At 35.6% G+C, this 18,733-nt stretch overlaps 3 protein-coding genes across 6 annotated transcripts; 1 reads left to right on the top strand and 2 right to left on the bottom strand.

Moving 5' to 3' along the window:
• Positions 1 to 28: 28 nt before the first annotated feature.
• On the bottom strand, positions 29 to 1,676 carry LOC111468848 (probable purine permease 11). The gene is made up of 2 exons (XM_023113978.1): positions 1,331 to 1,676; positions 29 to 1,256 (listed from the first exon to the last, which is right to left on the bottom strand). The coding sequence occupies exons 1-2, from the start codon at positions 1,365 to 1,367 to the stop codon at positions 202 to 204; spliced, it is 1,092 nt and encodes a 363-aa protein (XP_022969746.1). The 5' UTR covers positions 1,368 to 1,676; the 3' UTR covers positions 29 to 201.
• Positions 1,677 to 6,792: 5,116 nt separating this feature from the next.
• On the top strand, positions 6,793 to 11,752 carry LOC111468858 (serine/arginine-rich splicing factor SR30-like). Of its 4 annotated transcripts, none has more exons than XR_002714792.1 (15): positions 6,793 to 6,895; positions 7,047 to 7,085; positions 7,177 to 7,296; positions 7,451 to 7,516; positions 7,691 to 7,765; positions 7,855 to 7,957; positions 8,027 to 8,073; positions 8,223 to 8,280; positions 9,288 to 9,337; positions 9,490 to 9,546; positions 9,620 to 9,831; positions 9,914 to 9,988; positions 10,706 to 10,794; positions 11,179 to 11,218; positions 11,306 to 11,383. XR_002714792.1 is itself a non-coding variant. In XM_023113990.1 (15 exons), the coding sequence occupies exons 3-15, from the start codon at positions 7,210 to 7,212 to the stop codon at positions 11,545 to 11,547; spliced, it is 1,014 nt and encodes a 337-aa protein (XP_022969758.1). In that variant the 5' UTR covers positions 6,793 to 6,895; positions 7,047 to 7,085; positions 7,177 to 7,209; the 3' UTR covers positions 11,548 to 11,752. The 4 variants fall into 4 exon arrangements, 2 of the variants coding, with proteins under 2 accessions (XP_022969758.1, XP_022969766.1); XM_023113990.1 differs by lacking the exon at positions 10,706 to 10,794 and adding an exon at positions 11,482 to 11,752; XR_002714793.1 differs by lacking the exons at positions 11,179 to 11,218; positions 11,306 to 11,383 and adding an exon at positions 10,879 to 11,172.
• A 472-nt stretch (positions 11,753 to 12,224) lies between these two features.
• LOC111468688 (E3 ubiquitin-protein ligase RFI2-like) lies at positions 12,225 to 17,722 on the bottom strand. Its single transcript, XM_023113935.1, has 6 exons — positions 17,263 to 17,722; positions 16,843 to 17,012; positions 16,096 to 16,154; positions 14,154 to 14,179; positions 13,674 to 14,055; positions 12,225 to 13,147 (listed from the first exon to the last, which is right to left on the bottom strand). Exons 1-6 carry the CDS (start codon positions 17,441 to 17,443, stop codon positions 12,679 to 12,681), a joined length of 1,287 nt encoding a protein of 428 aa, XP_022969703.1. The 5' UTR covers positions 17,444 to 17,722; the 3' UTR covers positions 12,225 to 12,678.
• Positions 17,723 to 18,733: the final 1,011 nt, after the last annotated feature.

The raw sequence follows: 18,733 nt of genomic DNA, 5'->3' as shown, positions 1-18,733 counted from the left end.
GGTAGCTGTTTAGAAAAGTTTTTGGGACGATTTATACTTCAAATCTATAGATAATATTCATGATTCTGTAGGAAATAACCATACATATAGAAAGTTTATGAATGTTTCTGTTCTTTCTGGTCGCCATCTTCTTGTTCGTCCTCAAGGAGGGAGGTGGTTCGTCGTCTCCCTCGTTTTCTGACCATAAGACTTATCATGTTATCAAACTGCATTGATATCAGTAGCACTCTGTTGGGTTGCCTTGGCTTTAGATTCATGAAGATAATTATGATAAACATAGGAAACAAATCCCCAAAGAGCCAAAACCAAAGCCATGGCCTTCATCCCATTCATTTTGTCATGGAAAAACATCACTGCTAGAATTGGCACAACAGGCAAAGCCAATGTGCTAATCACATTAGAGAATAACGAAGACACCTCAAAAATCAACCCCAACAAACCAATGGAGGAGACCTGCCACGCCACTGCAGTCCAAACCAAAGTCATCACATAAGAAACTCTCCCTTCTCCATATCCCCTCATCTCATCTCCCAAACCTCTCCATTCACCACTTCCGAAAAGACCAACCACACAACCGCAGCTTGCCACAAACGAAGGATATATCTGCATATCCAACACCGTGGAGAATGTTTCTCCCTTGAAAACCTTCTCAAAACACACCTGGAGAAGACAAAGATACAACGAATAAGCCGCAGATGCACCGAGCGTGCACACGAACCCGATTATGTACTTCCCTTTACTCGAATGAGTCGTGGCATCGGAGTCAGAGTTGAGAGCTAGAAGGGAAGCCGAGACAGTGAGGAGGACGAGAGAGTTGAGTATATAAGGAGAGAGCTTTTGAGCATTGAGGAAGAAGCTGAAAAGTGCATTGAAAGCCAATTGGGTTGCACAAAGAAGTGAGTAAGTAGAGACAGGAAGATAGAGAAGGCCATAAGAATACATCAAATTGTCTCCTATCAAAAGAACACCAAAAGCAAAGCAAATGAAGGCAAATGTGGGGAAATTTGGCTGTTTGGGGGAAGATTTGGTGGGTTGGGTGAAAAAACAAAGGAGGGGAAGGAGAATTGGGAAGCCAGCAGATTGAACCAATGTAGCCATCCATTTGCTATTCCCTCCTTTATCATAATAGAGTCTTCCCAATAGAGTTGCAGCCGATTGGCCACACACGAGAAAAAGGGCGTAGAAGCCGATGCGAATCCACCGCGTGTATCGTTCGAGCTTCCGAGTTTTGTTTGAATTCTGGTCTTTATGGTTACCTGATCAAAATCCACGAGTTCAGAAAATCATTGTGTTTTTATCTTCGTCTTATAAAAGGTGGAAAATATTATACCTGTTCTGTGAAGTTGAACTTCTTCAGTCGTCTCCATGAGGATTTCGAGGCTTTAGGATGAACAAAGGAATCGGAATCGGATTTTTCTTGGGAAAGTGAAGGAGAATGAAATTTATAAACTTGGGAACCGACAAGAACTTCTTGGAACAGGATTGGTTTGACTGAAATGGCAGACATGAAATCAAAAGTCAAACTTTGAATTGCTTGTGGGATTGAAAGTCAACTAGACAAGTCTGAAAGTTTGAAAGATCTTTTTGAGTTGGCCAAGTTTTTGAAACTCTCATTAATGATCCTATTTGAATTATATCACTAGGAGTTGTCTATTCCAATACTTTTTTATGACTTCCTTGCGTTCCTGTTAAGCAGTTATTTGTTATTTTATTATTATAATTTATTTGTGTCATATCCACTCTCGTTAATGTCAATTTACTTCAAACTAGAGTGCTAGAAGATGTGATTAATTGTCAATTCTTTGTACCTAGGTTATATGGTATCAATGTCGTTATTGTTTCTTATTACTTGCTAGTTTATAACATTGTTTCTCAAATTGATTTCCGAACGTTTTTTAAAACTTTTTCTGACTCTGCTTTTTTAAGTCATTTTTTAAGAATGAGGCTAATGGCTTAAGCATAGGTCATTTGAACTAATAGCAACTAACTTACTTTAGAGTGTGTAAGTGTTCCACAGTCACATTATGAGTCTCAAAAGAGTGCAATTATGACACATACCAGGTGCCACGAGTAAAAATGGTCAAGGGCTAAGTATGTGTCATCGAGGGTTTTAGGTAAAAATGTCAAGGGCACGAAGCACAATTTGAGGCCTCTTATTGGTCAAGAACCAAATGTTGAGCACCATATAGAATGTTTGAACCCTAGATAAAAATGGTTAGGTCGATGTATCTCGAATGAATCAATTGGTGAATGTGAGTGCATGTCATGAATATGTGCATGCATTTGGCGATCACGATATATGTATTACTTTCATGTTATGCTAGCTCGTTGTGAAAAGCATAATTATTATAAAAACATGTTGTATGTGATAACAATGATGAAGGGGTAAAATAAAAATTTGACATAGCTGTAATTACGAATAACTCGTAAATGATTGACTGCTTACAATGATTAATGAACACATGTCTTACCGTACATACAAGTATAAATCTAAGTTTATACAGGAGTAACCTATATAATTAATGAATGAAAATTGATTAATTAAACTTAATAAAAATGGATTAATTAAAAAGTTTAATTAATTAGTACTACCAGACCTACGAGCCATGTAACACCAAAAAATAAATTTAGTTAAAAGAAAAAAATTTGAAGGTTCCATTAATAATTAATAATTAATATTTAATATATTAAATATAAATTAAAAAATGTATTTAATTTGAAGGGTTAATATTAATTATTAATATAAAAGTGAAAAAATATATTTAGGGACCTGATACATTAAATATTAAAAAAAGTAATGTGTATTATATGTGTTAAATAAAAAATATATATTGAAATTAATGAGATATATTTTTTGTTATTTAAATATAGTTTAGATAAAATATTGTATTCTAATATATTAGATATTAAATATATTATTATGAACCTGAACTTCGATTGAGGCCAATAACATCTTAAATTAAGTGGAGAATTTTCCATACGACTCCTTTCGTAATAGCCTAAAAAATAAATAAAAAATAAAAAATAATTATAAAATAATAATTAAAATAATAATAATAAAAAAATAATAATAAACAAAAAACAACCTTTTCCCCTTCTCTCCACTAACCTCTTTCCTTTCCACAATTATATCTCTGGGGTCCTTACCCCTGTAGAAAGAAACAGAAAAAAAAGAAAAACAATAATGGTTAGATTTACTTGAAAAAAAAATGAGAATGACCTTATGATAAGATAAGGAACCACTATAAGGGGAGTAAGATTCGGATTACCTTGTTAATCGAATATCTCAAGGCAAGAACATTGTTTGAGATTCGAATCACTCCACAAGCAAGATCAATAATGTCTAGCTTGAATGATTCTTGTTGATCAAATATCTTAAGGCAAGAACACTTGTTTGAGATTCGAATCACTCCACAAGCAAGATTGATCATGTCGAGCTTGAATGATTCTACATGCAACCTAAATTACATAGAATTGCAAAGAAACTTAGCCATTGACTAAAGAAAGCACAAATGCTTCTTTTACTATATTTTCCAAGTCTCTTACAAATACAACATACATGGCTTTATATAGCCTCAAAATGAAACTACTAAGGCATTTTAAGAGTTCTAACATTCATACTTAATGGTCATAATTAACCCTTATGTAATTGTAACCTAAAGTAAATAAAAAGTTCTAAAAACTCTAAATTACTCTAAATTGTAACCCTCCCAAAATTTATAACAATCAAACTTCATTTTTCTTCAATGTGTCATGAATTAAAACATCTTTTGATAATTTTGACAACCTTTTCTTCACATCTTCATTGAAGTATATTGTATGATTGATGTTTTTTGGTTCATATCACCTTACCTATTGAGATTTACGATGAAAATAGATCTCATTAAGGTATATATTAAATCTTCATTTTCTTTTATCCTATTTTTTTTAGAAATCACAATCAATTATAGTTAAATCTTCATTGAATTATTACAATGCTTTAGCTTTGAGTTATAAACTAAATGTCAATCATTTATACGAATGCTAGTAAACCACGTCACATTAGTAATATTAGATTAAATGTATATGAGTAGCCAAATTAAGAGATTAAAAATAGAATGACCAAGAAAATTTGCTAACAGTAAATATGAGATAAGGAAAGATTTGGAAACAGAGATCCACCTGAAATTTGGAATGCATGAGAACATAATTAAAAGGCCATCATAAAAAAAAATTAAGGAATTAAAAACTACAAACTAAATATAGAGAGAAAGGTAAATTAAAGCACCGAATAACTTAAGCCCAAAATAACTTGAAATAGTTGTATTACTTTTTTTTATACCTGGAAAATAGGATTTTTAATAAAAATATAATTATAGATATATAACATTTCAAAACTTTTAACCATGGACGAATCTAAATTAGAGAAATAATTGTGTAGAGTTAAAACGCGAATGATGTCATGGGCTCACATAGGTTGACTCGGATTTCAAAGGACGGAATCGAACTTTCATTAAAGATATATTCGTGACAACAACTTAAGCTAGCTAGGTAAGTGACCTTACTATCGGCACGGTTATATTTGATGTTGACACGTGCTTGTGGTTCAGCACGTGTCATATATACTGAGTGTGAATTATCTGTGAATCGACATGCTTATATTATGTTTATGTTATGTTATAATATGTGAATTGTATGATAATAATTGTGGTACGATGTGTTCAAGGATATGTTTCAGATAGGATACGAGAAGGATGCACAAAACGAAATGTAACGATAGGAGTAAGATACGTTCATGAAACGTTAAAGTTAGGTTACATACCAGAGTGTTATGGATAGGAGAGATTGATGAAAGAATATGGTTAGGATATAGGAAGAAAGGGGTAGGTTTGTGATAGATTAATAGAACGTTAGCGTTAGGATACGTTCTTGTGATGATATGACTAAGGTACATTCACACAATGATATGACTAGGATAGATATAAGAACGTTAAGACTATAATAAGTTAGGGAACGATATGACCACGAAGTGTTTACGATACTCAATGTTTATGATATGATATATTGTGATGTGATGTGTCACGTTTAGATTGTTTTGTGTGACCATTGAAGTAAATGTTGTATGAATTACACGTTATGAAATGACATGTTAAAAGCATGGAGCGTTATGTTATGTTTTCTAAATTGTATGTATACAGTATGTTATGAATGACATGATATAACGACAAATGAAATGAAATATAACCCCGTTAGGATTATGTATGATACGTAGACTGAAAATGAGAAATGACATGTTAAGCATGAAAGATGATAGCGATGTTATATTCATTAATGATAAAAGTAGAAATATTGGGGACCTCATGCATTATGTGTGCTCATTCATTTGGGGGATACTCCTATTTCATCATGAGGGTACGAATGCATACATCCAATGGTAGGACAACGATCGTTATGTTTTGCATAGCGCTGTCATGACGGTTATTAGTTCTAACGAGTGTCCGGCCTAACGACCTCCCAGAGTATGCTCGCCCGACAATGAATGTGGCCCAGTAGTGTGCGAACTGACTGGTGAGCCCATACTCGCATGTATGGACTGTGTGTAGAGTATATGGTACACGTCCAAATTACCCGTTAGGACACTACAGTAAGAAAATAGACTAAAAGGATAGTTCCCTTCATTGCATTTGTATGTTCTTGTATTTAACTCCAATAGTGAGATCACTTACTAAGTATTTGTTTAAATACTCAAGCCATGTGCTACTACATTTTTAAGGTTAAGGTAAGACATCATGTGGCTGACGGTGGTATCGCAATTCGAGACCATGACACATGTATAGGATAGTAGTATTTATTTTCTTAGACTTAGGCTAGAATATGATGTTTTTAACTTAAACTCTTCTTTATTTTATTTAGTTGTTGTGTCGTTTTAAAGATGTTTTCGAAACACGTAAGTCCATGGTTGTATTTTAAGATAAATATTATATTTTATGGAATTTTAATGAAGTCTTTCGCATTCAATGTTTATAGTACGTATACAGTAGCGACCTTAAATTAAGTAGAAAATTTCGGGTCGTTTCACCACCTCTCCCGTCCTTTTATAGACTCTTGTCATTCTTGACCTTATTTTTAACGTCATTGCTTTTCCATATTTCTTTAATGTGCATTTGTTTAAATCTAAACAAAAATAAAGTAAATGATTGACTTTCTTGAAATGATTATATCAGGGACACAACTATATAAGATGTATCCACATACAATATCCATCTCTTCACTAAAAATGAAATTTTTTCTCGAAGTCTCTCATAAGCTTTGATCTTGTTATGTGTTTTTGATCTTGTTGTGTTTGAGTCATAACTAGAATTTTTTTTGGGTAGGAGTATACGAGATTCAACGAGCGTTTAATTATTAATTTTTTTTTGTTTCATTTAGATAATTAAAAGAATGGTAAGTTGAATGCAACATCATCATTTGTTTTTGGAACTTTATCATTAATTTCTTAATAATAAATTAAAATAAAAGTCACGATCATTATTTTTAATTAAACAAATATTTAACTTTTAAAGTATTTAAAAAGTTTAAAAATAAAATGAAGCTCAAAAATAAAAATGGAACATATATCTATTTTTCCGTGCAATTGTTATTAATTATTTACTTTTTATACAATTTTAATAAGTAAACACGTGGCGGTATGAAATTACGTTTTGAACAGATCGGCATGTTCTAGACGGAAGGGTAAAAGAGTAAAGAAGCCCTAAAACAAAAGCATGGTGCTGAAAGCAGAGGAATGTAGCCCATACTTCATGTTGCATTATAAAAGGAAAACCTCGATTTGGCTTCGCACTTTAGATCTTTCCAGAACTTCATAAATCTTCAAGGATCTGCTTCTCCATTCTCTCTCTAGCCCTAAAATCACCAGGTATAGATTTCTCTCTTCTAATTTTCATTTTCTTTTCGAATTGTTGATTTTGATTCTTGATTGAAGAAAGAACAAGAAAGAAAGCAAAAAGATCTCGTGATTTCGCGTGTTGATTTTCTTTTTCATTTCGATTTTGTGTTAATTTTGATAGCCATGGTGATGATTGATGACTATGGTTATGGCTCAATAGGTTATTCTCCTCAATCCTTCTTTTAATCTATACGATGTTGTTTCTTTGTATGATGCAATTTTTATTAACATTTATTCTTATCCTTTTCAAGATTTTGTTTTTATTATTCACGAGAAACGAGACGATGAGCAGCAGAAATAGCCGCACCATCTATGTTGGTAACCTTCCAGGAGATATTCGTTTGCGAGAAGTAGAAGATCTGTTCTACAAGGTTTGATTTCCTCAAATAATTATCTTTATAAAATCCTACTTGTTTAGGTGAAATTTTAGTGCTTAATAGTTTATTGAGAACTTTTTGTTTAATTATTGAACTATTTGTTAATGTTTTGCTGAGATTTTCCCGACTAATTCTAGTTTGATTGCAGTATGGACCTATTGTCGACATTGATTTGAAGATTCCCCCACGCCCACCGGGCTATGCTTTTGTGGAGGTGAGGTTAAATCTTGACGCTTTTGGAACCCCGTCTCTCTGGCAGGAACATTTTTCATCGGAGTCCCTTCAAATTGGTGGCTTATCGTTTAGGGTGTTTAACGAATTTAAATAGTTGCACTGAGCTGTTGGTCATCCTTATTGGAAAACCTTTATCGTCTTCTTATTTTTTCAGTTTGAAGATGTTCGTGATGCTGAAGATGCAATTTATGGCCGAGATGGATACAAGTTTGATGGATGTCGTTTACGGGTAATTTGCAACACACACCTGCTGAAATTATTCTCCAATGATGTCTTATCCACGTATCAAAATATGATGTTGCGATGCTTGTTTTGTAGGTGGAATTTGCGCATGGTGGAAGGGGACATTCCTCTTCAATAGATCATTATAGTCGTAGTGGGAGTAGCCGTGGTGGTGTTTCTCGGCGAACTGACTATCGTGGTATGTATTTTATGTACTTTTACTGTGAAAATGTGATGATACTATTGTCACGGTATTTTGTTTGTACAGTTTTGGTCACTGGATTACCTCCTTCTGCTTCATGGCAAGACCTGAAGGTAAGCACAATATTTCTATTTCAGGAAATAACCTACTATTATACCAAGTTCTCCATTTCTTTGTTCGATCATAGCCACCTTGTTAAATAGAAGCAAAATACATGGCATCACTCACTTCTACTAATTGGTAGTTTGTTTTTCGAATTTAGGATCACATGCGTCGTGCTGGTGATGTCTGCTTCTCTGAAGTTTTCCGTGATCGTGGTGGTATGTCATGTTGACTTACTTGTCCTCCTATTCTCTCTAACATATGGCCCTGTGCAAGTTTCATTTGAACTCGTGGTATTATTATTATCTTTCTTTTGCTGGAATGGAATGCACGTTTAACCTTTAGATCTCATGGATTGATAATAGTTTTACAATAGCAACCTTCATTTTTTCTTTCTCAAGAAAGGATCATTCTTATTTCTAAACACCTTCCGGCCTTGATTAAGATGGGGTCAGTACGGNTCATCAACTTCTAGAGAATACCTCCTCAACGAACAGGATACTCGAAAATAGTTACCTCGCAAATATGTTTCTAAAGAATCTCACTCTCTCTACCACAAACAATTCAAAGCCTACTGCAAATAAAGACAGTACAAAACCTTGAGCTCCCCATTTCCCCAACCGTCACGTTCAAAAATCATTACAGCAAACTGAAAATCGATCATCCACTCGGTAAAAGCATCATAGTAACACTGAAAATTAAAAGATGACAAAAAAAAAAAAAAAAAAAGAAGAAAAAAAAAAAAAGAAATTCAGTCTAGAATAACCACTCCACGACTAGTTTAGTTGTGAGGTCGATTGATCTGAATTCCACGACTCTCTTAAGTACATAGGGCCACAACTAAAAGTTCTTTATTTTCATATTTGGATCGATAATGTCTCTCATAAAAATTACCAAACACGTTACTCAAATCTAGTGGTCAATTCTGGATTCTCTTGAAACTGCTTTAGCATTTTGGCCATTCCATCAAGATACCGATATCCAATTTTTATTTTTACCTCCTGCTATTGAGATGGTCAAAATAGAAACTGGACAACAATGACTTGATTGATGGCGCAACTTTTTATTTACTTTTACTTCCTGCTATTGATGGATGGCAGATCCTTTTTTCATTATTTATTTATTTTTATCAATTATATTCAATGAGATCTATAATTGTGTTTCATTAAAAAAAAAAAAAGTCTTCAACACTTCATAAGGGATTTGTTTCTTGAAATATGTGCAGGGATGGCAGGAATAGTAGATTATACAAACTATGATGACATGAAATATGCTGTAAGTTGCTTTTTAGACGGTTTTACTTGTAATGTCTTTTCTGGAAGATTTGCATCATGTTTAATGGCGTCAGTCTTTGTTTTATATTCTGTGTTTGTTTGGTAATATATGTTATTTATGTTTGTCATTTGTAATCTGGCTTATTTCTGCAGATACGGAAACTTGATGATTCTGAATTTCGAAATGCCTTTTCTCGTGCGTATGTACGGGTATGTGGATTGGAAGCTTATTTATTGTGCTAAATTCTGTTTTGTTACTAATAATGTGTAACAATACACACAGGTGAAGGAGTATGACTCTAGGCGTAGCTATTCCAGAAGTCCTTCCCGTGATTCTAGACGAAGTGATTATTCTAGAAGTCCTAGTTGTAGTCCTTATGGAGAAAGAGGTCGGAGCCAGAGCCGGAGCCGAAGCCGAAGCCGGAGTCGAAGTAGAAGTCAATCTCGAAGCCTTAGACGTAGTCGTAGCCATAGTCATAGTGGCAGGAGCACAAGGTATGTTTTGGTTTGCTTGCGAAGTAAAGATTAAAATGATGAATCATGAAAAATTAAAATGGCACAATATTTTGTTTTGTAGTCTTTCTCCTAGGCTCAAGCACTCTCGTCAGTCGCCGTCAATTTCTGAACAATCCCAGTCAAAGTCTCTTTCAAGGTTTGCGGAATTCCCTTATCCTTATGATTAAATCTTCCTTTCCTAAGAACAGTATCTGAATTCACTGTTGCTTTGGTGCTATTCTTTTATAAAATGGATGCCTAGTCTAGGTTTGTGTTTTCCCAGTGCTGGTTCCCATATGTCTTTAATCTGGACAGCTTTATATGTTGACAGCTCTACAAATATGTTAAAGTTGTGCTTGCTTACTGCCTGTTGTATGGGACCCACCGATTTGTGGTCATCAAGTCTCTTCATGATTAGACAAATATAAGGGCATTTGTTGTTTCTTGTTGGAAAATGTGTGGTGGCACTTTCTGTTTTTTGTTTTTCATTTTTTTCTTGAAATGTTCTCACAATCAGAAATAAGAAGTGTTCTTGAGTCACTTAAGTTATCTCTTCTTGAGTAAATAAGTGGGAGAAGGAAATAAGAAATGGAAGGAACACATAAAAGCAAAGATAGGTGGCAACCAATGGGGTTCAGGAGAATCTGCTTGTAGACATTGTTTTGATGATGCTAGGATTCTTGAATTTCATACCCTTCATTTGCAATTTTCCTGATTTATGGTCGCAATTTTTTTCCCAAAACTTCTCTCTCTTTTTTTTTTTTTTTTGTTTTTTAAAGAAATTTTTTAATTTTCCTTTGGGTGTGCTCGGGGTTACAAAATAGAAGCTTACCGGTTTGGGCAGTCATCATTGTTTGTTTATGTTTTTTGCTAGATATGGGCTTTTGCGGAATAATTGAGACTTGTTAGGGGCTTGAGGGATGTGGTGCTCAATGTGCTTCTTTCAACTCTTTGGTTGTTGAGGTAATACAGTTTTGTTGATGAGCACCCAGACACATCCTCAATGATATGATTCTTTCCCTTTCCCTTATATGCATGTTTTCCCAGTTACTGCCCAACACAACGGAAAAAAAGCTCGTTGAGTTGCAATACTATTGTTTGCTCCGTTGAGAATTAGTTCTCTGTACATGATTCTACATTAGTTTGGGTTATAGTTTGAATGTTCTTCCCGCTCACTGTTTTGCTGCCTGTGTTTATTTGCTTGAATTCTTACTTATAATCAACTCTTGATGGGCTGGGATGAATGAATTGAGCTTGGAAACTAGTCTTCTATGTATTTATTATTGCTGAGCTTGGACACCAATTCTCCTTGGATACTCTTAAGATTCTTTTGGTTATTGATTCCAGGTCAAGGTCGAGATCCAGATCAGGATCACCAGTTTCCTCTGTAAGCAGCCTTCCCCTTTCCTGGATTTCCTTGTGTGTATGGATAAGGTTTCACTTCTGGTTCTCATTGTTTCGTTTATTGGTGCAGCGTCGTGAGAGGAAAATTCAAAATCGGAGCAGATCTCGTTCCAAGTCCAGAAGCCTGTCCCGATCTCTTTCACCTGATGTATTATCCTGATTCAGACATGCATATTTCTCTAATAAACCCAGATAGCATCTGTTCCCGAAGTTTTGTATTCATGATTTGATTTTTGACTTGAACAGGGGAGATCTGATCGAAGCCGAAGCCGAAGCCAATCTGTTGATTCCAGGGACCGATATTCAGAATAGATCATATTGTTATTGAGATGGGATTGTAAAGCGTAGAAGAGAGATTGGCGTTGGGTATATTTGGAGGGCTGGATTTAATGTGTGTGTTATGGGTGACTAGTATTGACCTTGCCCATGTTTCAGTGTATTTTGTGCGTTGGTACTTGCTTGGTTATATTTCACTTTAGAATTACCGAATGAATTTCTCGGGTCAAAATTTAAACAATTTACTTTCTTATCGTCCCTTTTTAAGTTTAGGAAGAAATCCCAATTTCTTCCTCAAATGAATGGATCATCTTTGGGACCTTCCAATAAAGGGTCATATTTCATGGCCCTATTGCGCTAATAAGATCAATGGACATTCACTCAATTGATCCGAGTTCTAGGGCTGAAAAAGCTCGTTGATTTATTATATTAATTGCTTGTTTTGGTCTCTCTTTGCTTATTGCTGCATCGAAACTAACCTTCCATTTATCTAGATGATTTTTTTGCCATTCGAGACATTAATTATATACCCACAATTTCATTTTTATCTAATTTTTATCTAAATTTCGGAATTCCCTTGTTAGTGATTCTTTCAGGTCCGTGGTTTGTCACATTTAAATTCCATATTTTTTTGTATGTGGAAAACTTAATTAAATGATAGTATCCGAACATTCAGATATATGTATATATATATATATACTAATGAAGTCCCATGAAGTCCAAAACCAAAGGCTGACTTGTCCTGTTCTGCTCATACATTACTGAAATCACCACGTTTCATTGTTTACAAATAAACACTGAATATTTTCAACTATCACTGCAAGAATACAATTTACCAAATTCACTAATCTGGCCCTCCCGAGGTACCCAAAGTTACTCCAACATCCTTATGAATTGGTTTTCCCATCCGATTCATAACGTTATTCTATAACCTCCAGGGCAGACAATCTCAAGGAAGCCAAGTCCATCACCACACTAACCATATCGGTAACTCGAAGCGAGCTTGTTTTTTTTCTTATCGGCTGCTCTCACAGCATATAGAGTCTGGCGGCACATCAAAGACTCGGCCATTACATATCATCCCAATCATTACATAAATTTCAGTTTCAAGTCATCATAGTGATAGTTTTAGCCTCACCGGGAATCGGTAAGTAAATGATGGTTGGTCTATGACCAATTTTGTGACGATGCCCTCTCGGGACCATGCCTTTGACGAAAGCTGCTGGACCTGATGCTTGGATCAGAAACACTGGCGGCTCCCTGATGAATCTCTCCCCAACCTGGATCTCTTTCCATCTGGTTCAAACCGAAAGAAGGCAAGTGATCTCTTTCCCATGGGTGAAAACGATTTGGCACAGTGTTTTCCAGTTGGAAATTACGACCCGATGATGCTGATGAGTAGAAATAGAAGCCATTGGGTTGATCAGATGATGAGGCCATGGGTGCTTGTGACAGCCCTCTGTGACTACTTGATCTTCTGGCACCAGATATTGCAGGTGCGCGAATGCTTCCTGTAGTGCTAGGTTGTTGATAATACGCTTGGAGAGCTTGAACTCGGTCACGAGCACGTGCATTGCTGCCAGGATATGGAGGAATCATTGAGGAAGCAACCGAACTCCCAACCCTTGCACTGGAACTGTGAATCAAAAGAAATATTGTTCAAATTAAAGGGCTTCTCTCTGTTTGAGAAAAGAGAGAAGGGCTGTTTCTCATGATGCTTGAGATAACCAAACAATTAAGTGGTACATGGCTATAAACCAGTGTCGGAGGAAGGCAACTGCCTCCACAACAAGACAGCCTGTAACAGTGGACTTAGGCTGCTACAAATGGTATCAGAGCCAGACACCGGGCAATATGTCAGCAAGGAGACTGAAACTCGAAGGGAGGTGTACATGAGACGGTGTGCTAGCAAAAACGCTAGGCCCCGAAGGAGGGTAGATTTTGAGATCCCACATTGGTTGGGAAGGAGAACGAAGCATTCTTTATAAGGGTGTGGAAACCTCGCCTTAGCAGATGCATTTTGAGAACCCTGAGGAAATCCGAAAGGAAAAGTCCAAAGAGGACAATATCTGCTAGCGGTGGGGTTGGACAGTTACATAGGATTTCTGTAACATTAAGACTAAGAAGTTCAACTGGTTATATCCAATTATGTTAAGACATACCTATGACCAACAAGGAAAGGATGCATTCCGGATCTTGGTAGTTCAGTACTGACTCTAGTAGCAGATCTTTGGGCAACGGATGCAACCGTCGGCTGATCAGCACCAGCAACACGATTGTGTGTTGTGGAAAAGGGCAGTGAGTGATGCTCCCAATTTTGATAATGAAGATCCACTGCAGGAAATGCATAGGAAGATGGTACTTCACTGGGTACTGATGGGGGGCCATTCCAGTGACCACTGAAATTCGAAGCTTCAGAAGCACTTGAACTTGATGAAGAGGGATGAATAGGTCCAAAGTAAGCAATATATGGACAAGGATGAGTTGCAGAAGATACTGCGGTATGTTCGGCGAAAACTGCATGTTGTCCCAAAAGGTCATGATCTGCATCACAACATTATCAACCCGGTCAAATTTGGTTGCTTTCTCAAACTGCAGCTAAAAAATGGATCAACAATTTCTGTGGGGGAGAGAAATCTTACAAGCAGTTGACGAAAAGTCGCCATCCCTGAAAAAGTTAAACATGAGAACGATTCAAGACATCAGGATGGAAGATTCTGTATTTACACAATAATTGCAACAAAGATCTGTCTAAATTTCTGTTTGGCTAGCAGCCAGACATATATAGAAACTGAAAATTTATAAAAGTATTCATATGAATCTCATCATTCTCAGCAGCTGTCGTTGATGAGAACGAGACCACTATTGAAAGGGAAAGAATCGTCTTCCCTAACACGTAAAGTAGGCAAAGAAAATTTCATTATTCAATGAAAATTTTCAAGTGGTGCATAGCAAGACAACCAAATAGGCCATTAGAAATGGCATAAGTGCACCTACCAATAAAGAGCTACTAAAGGAGGAAGACCGGCAAGTGATTCCCTCTCGTTCCAGTAACGTTCTTTCAAGTAAAGTCATTTTTCCTACTTATTCTACAACAATCCAAGAAGCAGCTTTATGACTCAGGGAAACAGTTGATTTTTGAGGCATTCATTCTCCCTTCTTGGTTGGTATTGCAAAGGCCACCCTTTCTAGGCCCCTCTTTATAAGAATGGCTGAAGAAGAGCAGAAGCTCCAGAATGTCCGTCCTAGACTCCTGAATTCATTGTCATCTTGATCAGCCACGGAACTTCTGAAATCTAAAGAGTGCAAGGAGGCTAAAATTTGGACAGTCAACCGAGCATAACATGCTACTATTACATGGTTACAGTACTTTTTACCCGAACACATGTCACTTGCAAGAATTCTGGGGGAGTCATCCTCAAATGATTAGACCAAGAAACTCTACCATACATTGTGCAACTTTTATTGTTCTTGCAAAGCCTATTCATAGGTTCCTACCATATTGTATGAGATGGGTAATACCTTTTGTATTTCTATAAGAACATCTATGGCACCCCAGCCACAATGAAGATCCCCAATATCAAATATGGATAAACAAAGAGAGATTGAACAAATAAAAGAAAGGAAACTCAAAAAACATAAAAAAGAAAACCCTTCCTTTCTTCAATCGAAGGTAGATCAGGCAACCTTGTTAGTTTTACCCAATTAATCAAAATGAAAATTTCCAAATCAACACATTTGTTTGAGGGCCTTTATGGAAAGCTCTCTCTTTGTAGGCTTTACGTGGTGCTGGTGATCTCTCTAAAGCTATCTTCGAAGCTTCAACTGGAAAGAAAGTCATGAAGAAGGAAAGGTATTTGAATGGATTATTCTTAAAGGCAGAGGTCTTGACACTAATGATTAAGTCCAAAGTACAAATCGTTTCCCTCCAACCGAAGCATACTCGATTATAATTTGTAAGAGAGGAGATCAGCTTTATTAGAGTTTCCCTTGCTCCATGTTCAATGGAAACTGCTTCAAACCTTCAATATGAATCTCTCTCCCCAACTCAGTGCACCATAGAAATCACTCTTGGTTCCGTTGCTCCTTGTTAAAAAAGTAAGCCAATGTCTTATAATCAAATGCCATTAGAGCCACATTTTGGAACATTTTGATGAAGAGATTTTGAGATTGAATGGAAACATGGGATGCTATTGTTTGGGGTACTTCCTTATTGAGCCCTCCAACTAGAGAATTTAGTGGTTACTCTCCATCTATTTTTTCTTCCAATTGGTATGCCTGTACTAGGAATCAGTTACCAACTAATAAGTATCAATGCATCATATGTGATGTCCCACATTGGTTGGGGAGGAGAACAAATCACCATTTATAAGGGTGTAGAAACCTTCCCCTAGCAGACGCGTTTTAAAGCCTTGAGGGCAAGCCCGAAAGGAAAAGCCCAAAGAGGACAATATCTACTAGCGGTAGATCTGGGTCATTACAGGAACATGAACAGAACAGGAACAGAACCAAGAAAGAAGACATCAACATTAAAACCAGAGTGTCAATTATCCTTACATCATTAATGAACAAATCAAAACTTACTCAAATGAAGGAGGAAGTCGAGCTAAGTTGCCAAACGGACACCATTGAACTCCAAAGGCCTGCAACAAATCAAATTCCAGCTAAAATTTGGTGGAAAGAACTTAATACAATGAGTAAACAAGCAGGTCATTGACCCATTTAAAATATGAACTCATGCAAGATAAATCTATAAACACGATTTATAACACCCAAGTATTTAAACGTGAATGCACATGGAATTTAGGCATGTCGTTTCTGAGCATCAGCCACGAGCACATTTCAAATCAATTCACACAATGAACTATTTTAAATGATAAAACTTGCTGTCACCAAAGATATAGAACTACCTAAGAAGGCCACAAAAAGATCGGTCAACCTAACACATGTCAGACTATAAAAGATAAAAATTACAACAGAAGTAATTAAAAATAAACGAAAAATAATCAGTGATTAAAAAAGGAGCAATAATTTTTGGTAATAATTATTGAGAGGGAACTAGTTCGTTCTCCTTTTAAACGGCGAGGACTTCAAATGATTCCAAGTATCAACCATCTCCCCATGGGACACCGCTTTTGACTATGCAGATTAAAATCTAGAACAGTTGAAGAACATTCCCCAAAGTGAAAGGAAAAGTTTGCATCACAATTATCAGTTCCTGGTTAATTTAACTTCTTGTTCTTGTTCACATGGTGCCCTGATGATTGAAAATTTCCATGGATACCCACAATGTAACGTACACGAGTCAATCAATGAAAGACAATCGCTTACCATTTCTGAGTAGCTTAGATCATAGAGATCCTCTTCGTGGGTCCAATCATCCATACTAAAATCTGGAAACGACCTACAGCCATTAGCATAAAGCCATTGACCTTTTTCAATCTTCCGACAATTGGGGCATTGCATTGCCCCTTTAATGTTGAATGCCGAACCAATGCAATCTAAGAAAACAAAAGAAGTACAATAAAAAAATCAACCAAAAAAGAAAATATGTATCTAATCTAAACCATTTCCTTTTCTGACAAAAACAATTGAAACAACAAAAGCAAAAACTTAAGAGTTTTAATTTCAGCAAAAGAAAAGAAGAAACAGATCTAAAATCACAAGGACCCTAAATCCATTATTACGCCCAAAATACACAAGTTTCAACAAGAGGGAACAAAAAAGAGGGCAATTCGTAAAAAAACTCACCAAGATGAAATTGATGGCCACATTGAAGCTTAGCCCAAGATCTATCTCCAGAATCGTCAACAACATCGAGACAGATCGAACACGGGACAGAACCAAAGGACTTTCCACAACCGGCACCACATCCTCCGTCGCCATAATCGCCATCTTCCGCCACCGCTTCGTCATCGTTACCCAACCCCATGTAAGAACCAAAAATCTAAAACCCCTAAGCCACCAATCGAAGAACAAAAAGAAAAAAAAAAACAACAAAAGAAACCAAACAAATCGTTGAACAAAAATACAAATCGAGATTCTAGTGAAGGAGGGGAATTCGTAAGAGAATCGAAGTGGAAAAGGGGAAAAAGAAGAGGTGTTCCTTAAATCAAAAGACAGGGGTGAACGAACAGACGAGAGAGAATTTCTGAAAGAACAGAGATGTAAGGAGAAAGAAGAAGATGTTTTTTCTTTTTTTTTTTTTTCGATTTTTTGAACAGTTGGATTTATTTATTTTTTTTTAATTAATTTTGGTAATTACAAAATTATTAAATAAAAAAATGAAAATTTAGACAAACTTAAAAATTTGAAGATTTATTAAAAACTTTTCAATATTCAAAAATATGAATTTACAAAATTAACCTTCAATAACTAATCAACTCAAGGAAAGCTTGGATACCAAATGACAAGAAATCAACCCAATTGGAAAGCTCTGATATCAAATGATAAGGAATCACTACAAGTGCTAGCTGATCAAATATCTGAAGACAAGAACCCTTGTTTGAGATTCAAATCATTCTACCAGCAAGATCGATTGTGTCAAAGATTGAATGATTCTACATGCAATCTAGCCTATATAGAATTGGCTAAAGAAAATCACAAATGCTCATTTTACTACATTTTTCAAGTCTCTAATAGCATATGGCTTTACATAGCGTTAAAATTAAAGTCTTTTAACCTTCCATTTAGCACAATAGTAACTTTTATATTATGACAATAATTCACCCTTATGTATACTTTATGACCATAATTAGCTACTATGTAAATAAGTCTTAAATATATTAAAGAAACTAGGTAACTCTAAATTATTATCTATTATAAATTTGTAACCATTTAAAAATAAATTAAGTCCGTATCTTGAAGCCTTTATTACATAAATGAAACTTGGTTCTTGATTAAGATATGTTAAGAACGAGAAATAGAAGTGAGATTAAAAGTAGGATCTTCATTAATGTTCGGAGAAAATATACTTCCAACCAACTCTATGAACAAAGTACCAACCAACTCTACAAACAAGAGAAAAAAAATATATATTAATTGACTTCTAGACAATTATATTTTGGTCGAAACATAATATGGTTTGATGATTCTAGCTTGTACGTTTTCTCGAACTATATGACAATCTATTTCAATGTGCTTCGTACCTTCGTGAAAAACTGGATTGACTGCTATATTCAATGCTACTTGATTATCACTATACAACAATGCTGGTTCAGAC

The sequence above is a fragment of the Cucurbita maxima genome, unplaced genomic scaffold, assembly GCF_002738345.1.
Source record: "Cucurbita maxima cultivar Rimu unplaced genomic scaffold, Cmax_1.0 Cma_Scf00002, whole genome shotgun sequence".
Lineage (NCBI taxonomy): Eukaryota > Viridiplantae > Streptophyta > Magnoliopsida > Cucurbitales > Cucurbitaceae > Cucurbita > Cucurbita maxima.
Note: the sequence above shows the minus strand (reverse complement) of the source record. Positions and strands in the feature narration are given on the sequence as shown.

Excerpts from the sequence above, each read along its gene's own strand:
- LOC111468688 (XM_023113935.1), bottom strand. The coding sequence starts at position 17,443 with ATGGGGTTGGGTAACGATGACGAAGCGGTGGCGGAAGATGGCGATTAT. Across the intron at positions 17,013-17,262 it reads TGGCCATCAATTTCATCTTG|ATTGCATTGGTTCGGCATTC; the intron begins GTGAGTTTTTTT and ends TTGTTTTCTTAG. Across the intron at positions 14,180-16,095 it reads CGACTTCCTCCTTCATTTGA|GGATGGCGACTTTTCGTCAA; the intron begins GTAAGTTTTGAT and ends TAACTTTTTCAG.
- LOC111468858 (XM_023113990.1), top strand. The coding sequence starts at position 7,210 with ATGAGCAGCAGAAATAGCCGCACCATCTATGTTGGTAACCTTCCAGGA. Across the intron at positions 8,281-9,287 it reads AGTTTTCCGTGATCGTGGTG|GGATGGCAGGAATAGTAGAT; the intron begins GTATGTCATGTT and ends AAATATGTGCAG. Across the intron at positions 11,384-11,481 it reads CCCGATCTCTTTCACCTGAT|GGGAGATCTGATCGAAGCCG; the intron begins GTATTATCCTGA and ends TGACTTGAACAG.
- LOC111468848 (XM_023113978.1), bottom strand. The coding sequence starts at position 1,367 with ATGGAGACGACTGAAGAAGTTCAACTTCACAGAACAG. Across the intron at positions 1,257-1,330 it reads AGTTCAACTTCACAGAACAG|GTAACCATAAAGACCAGAAT; the intron begins GTATAATATTTT and ends GATTTTGATCAG.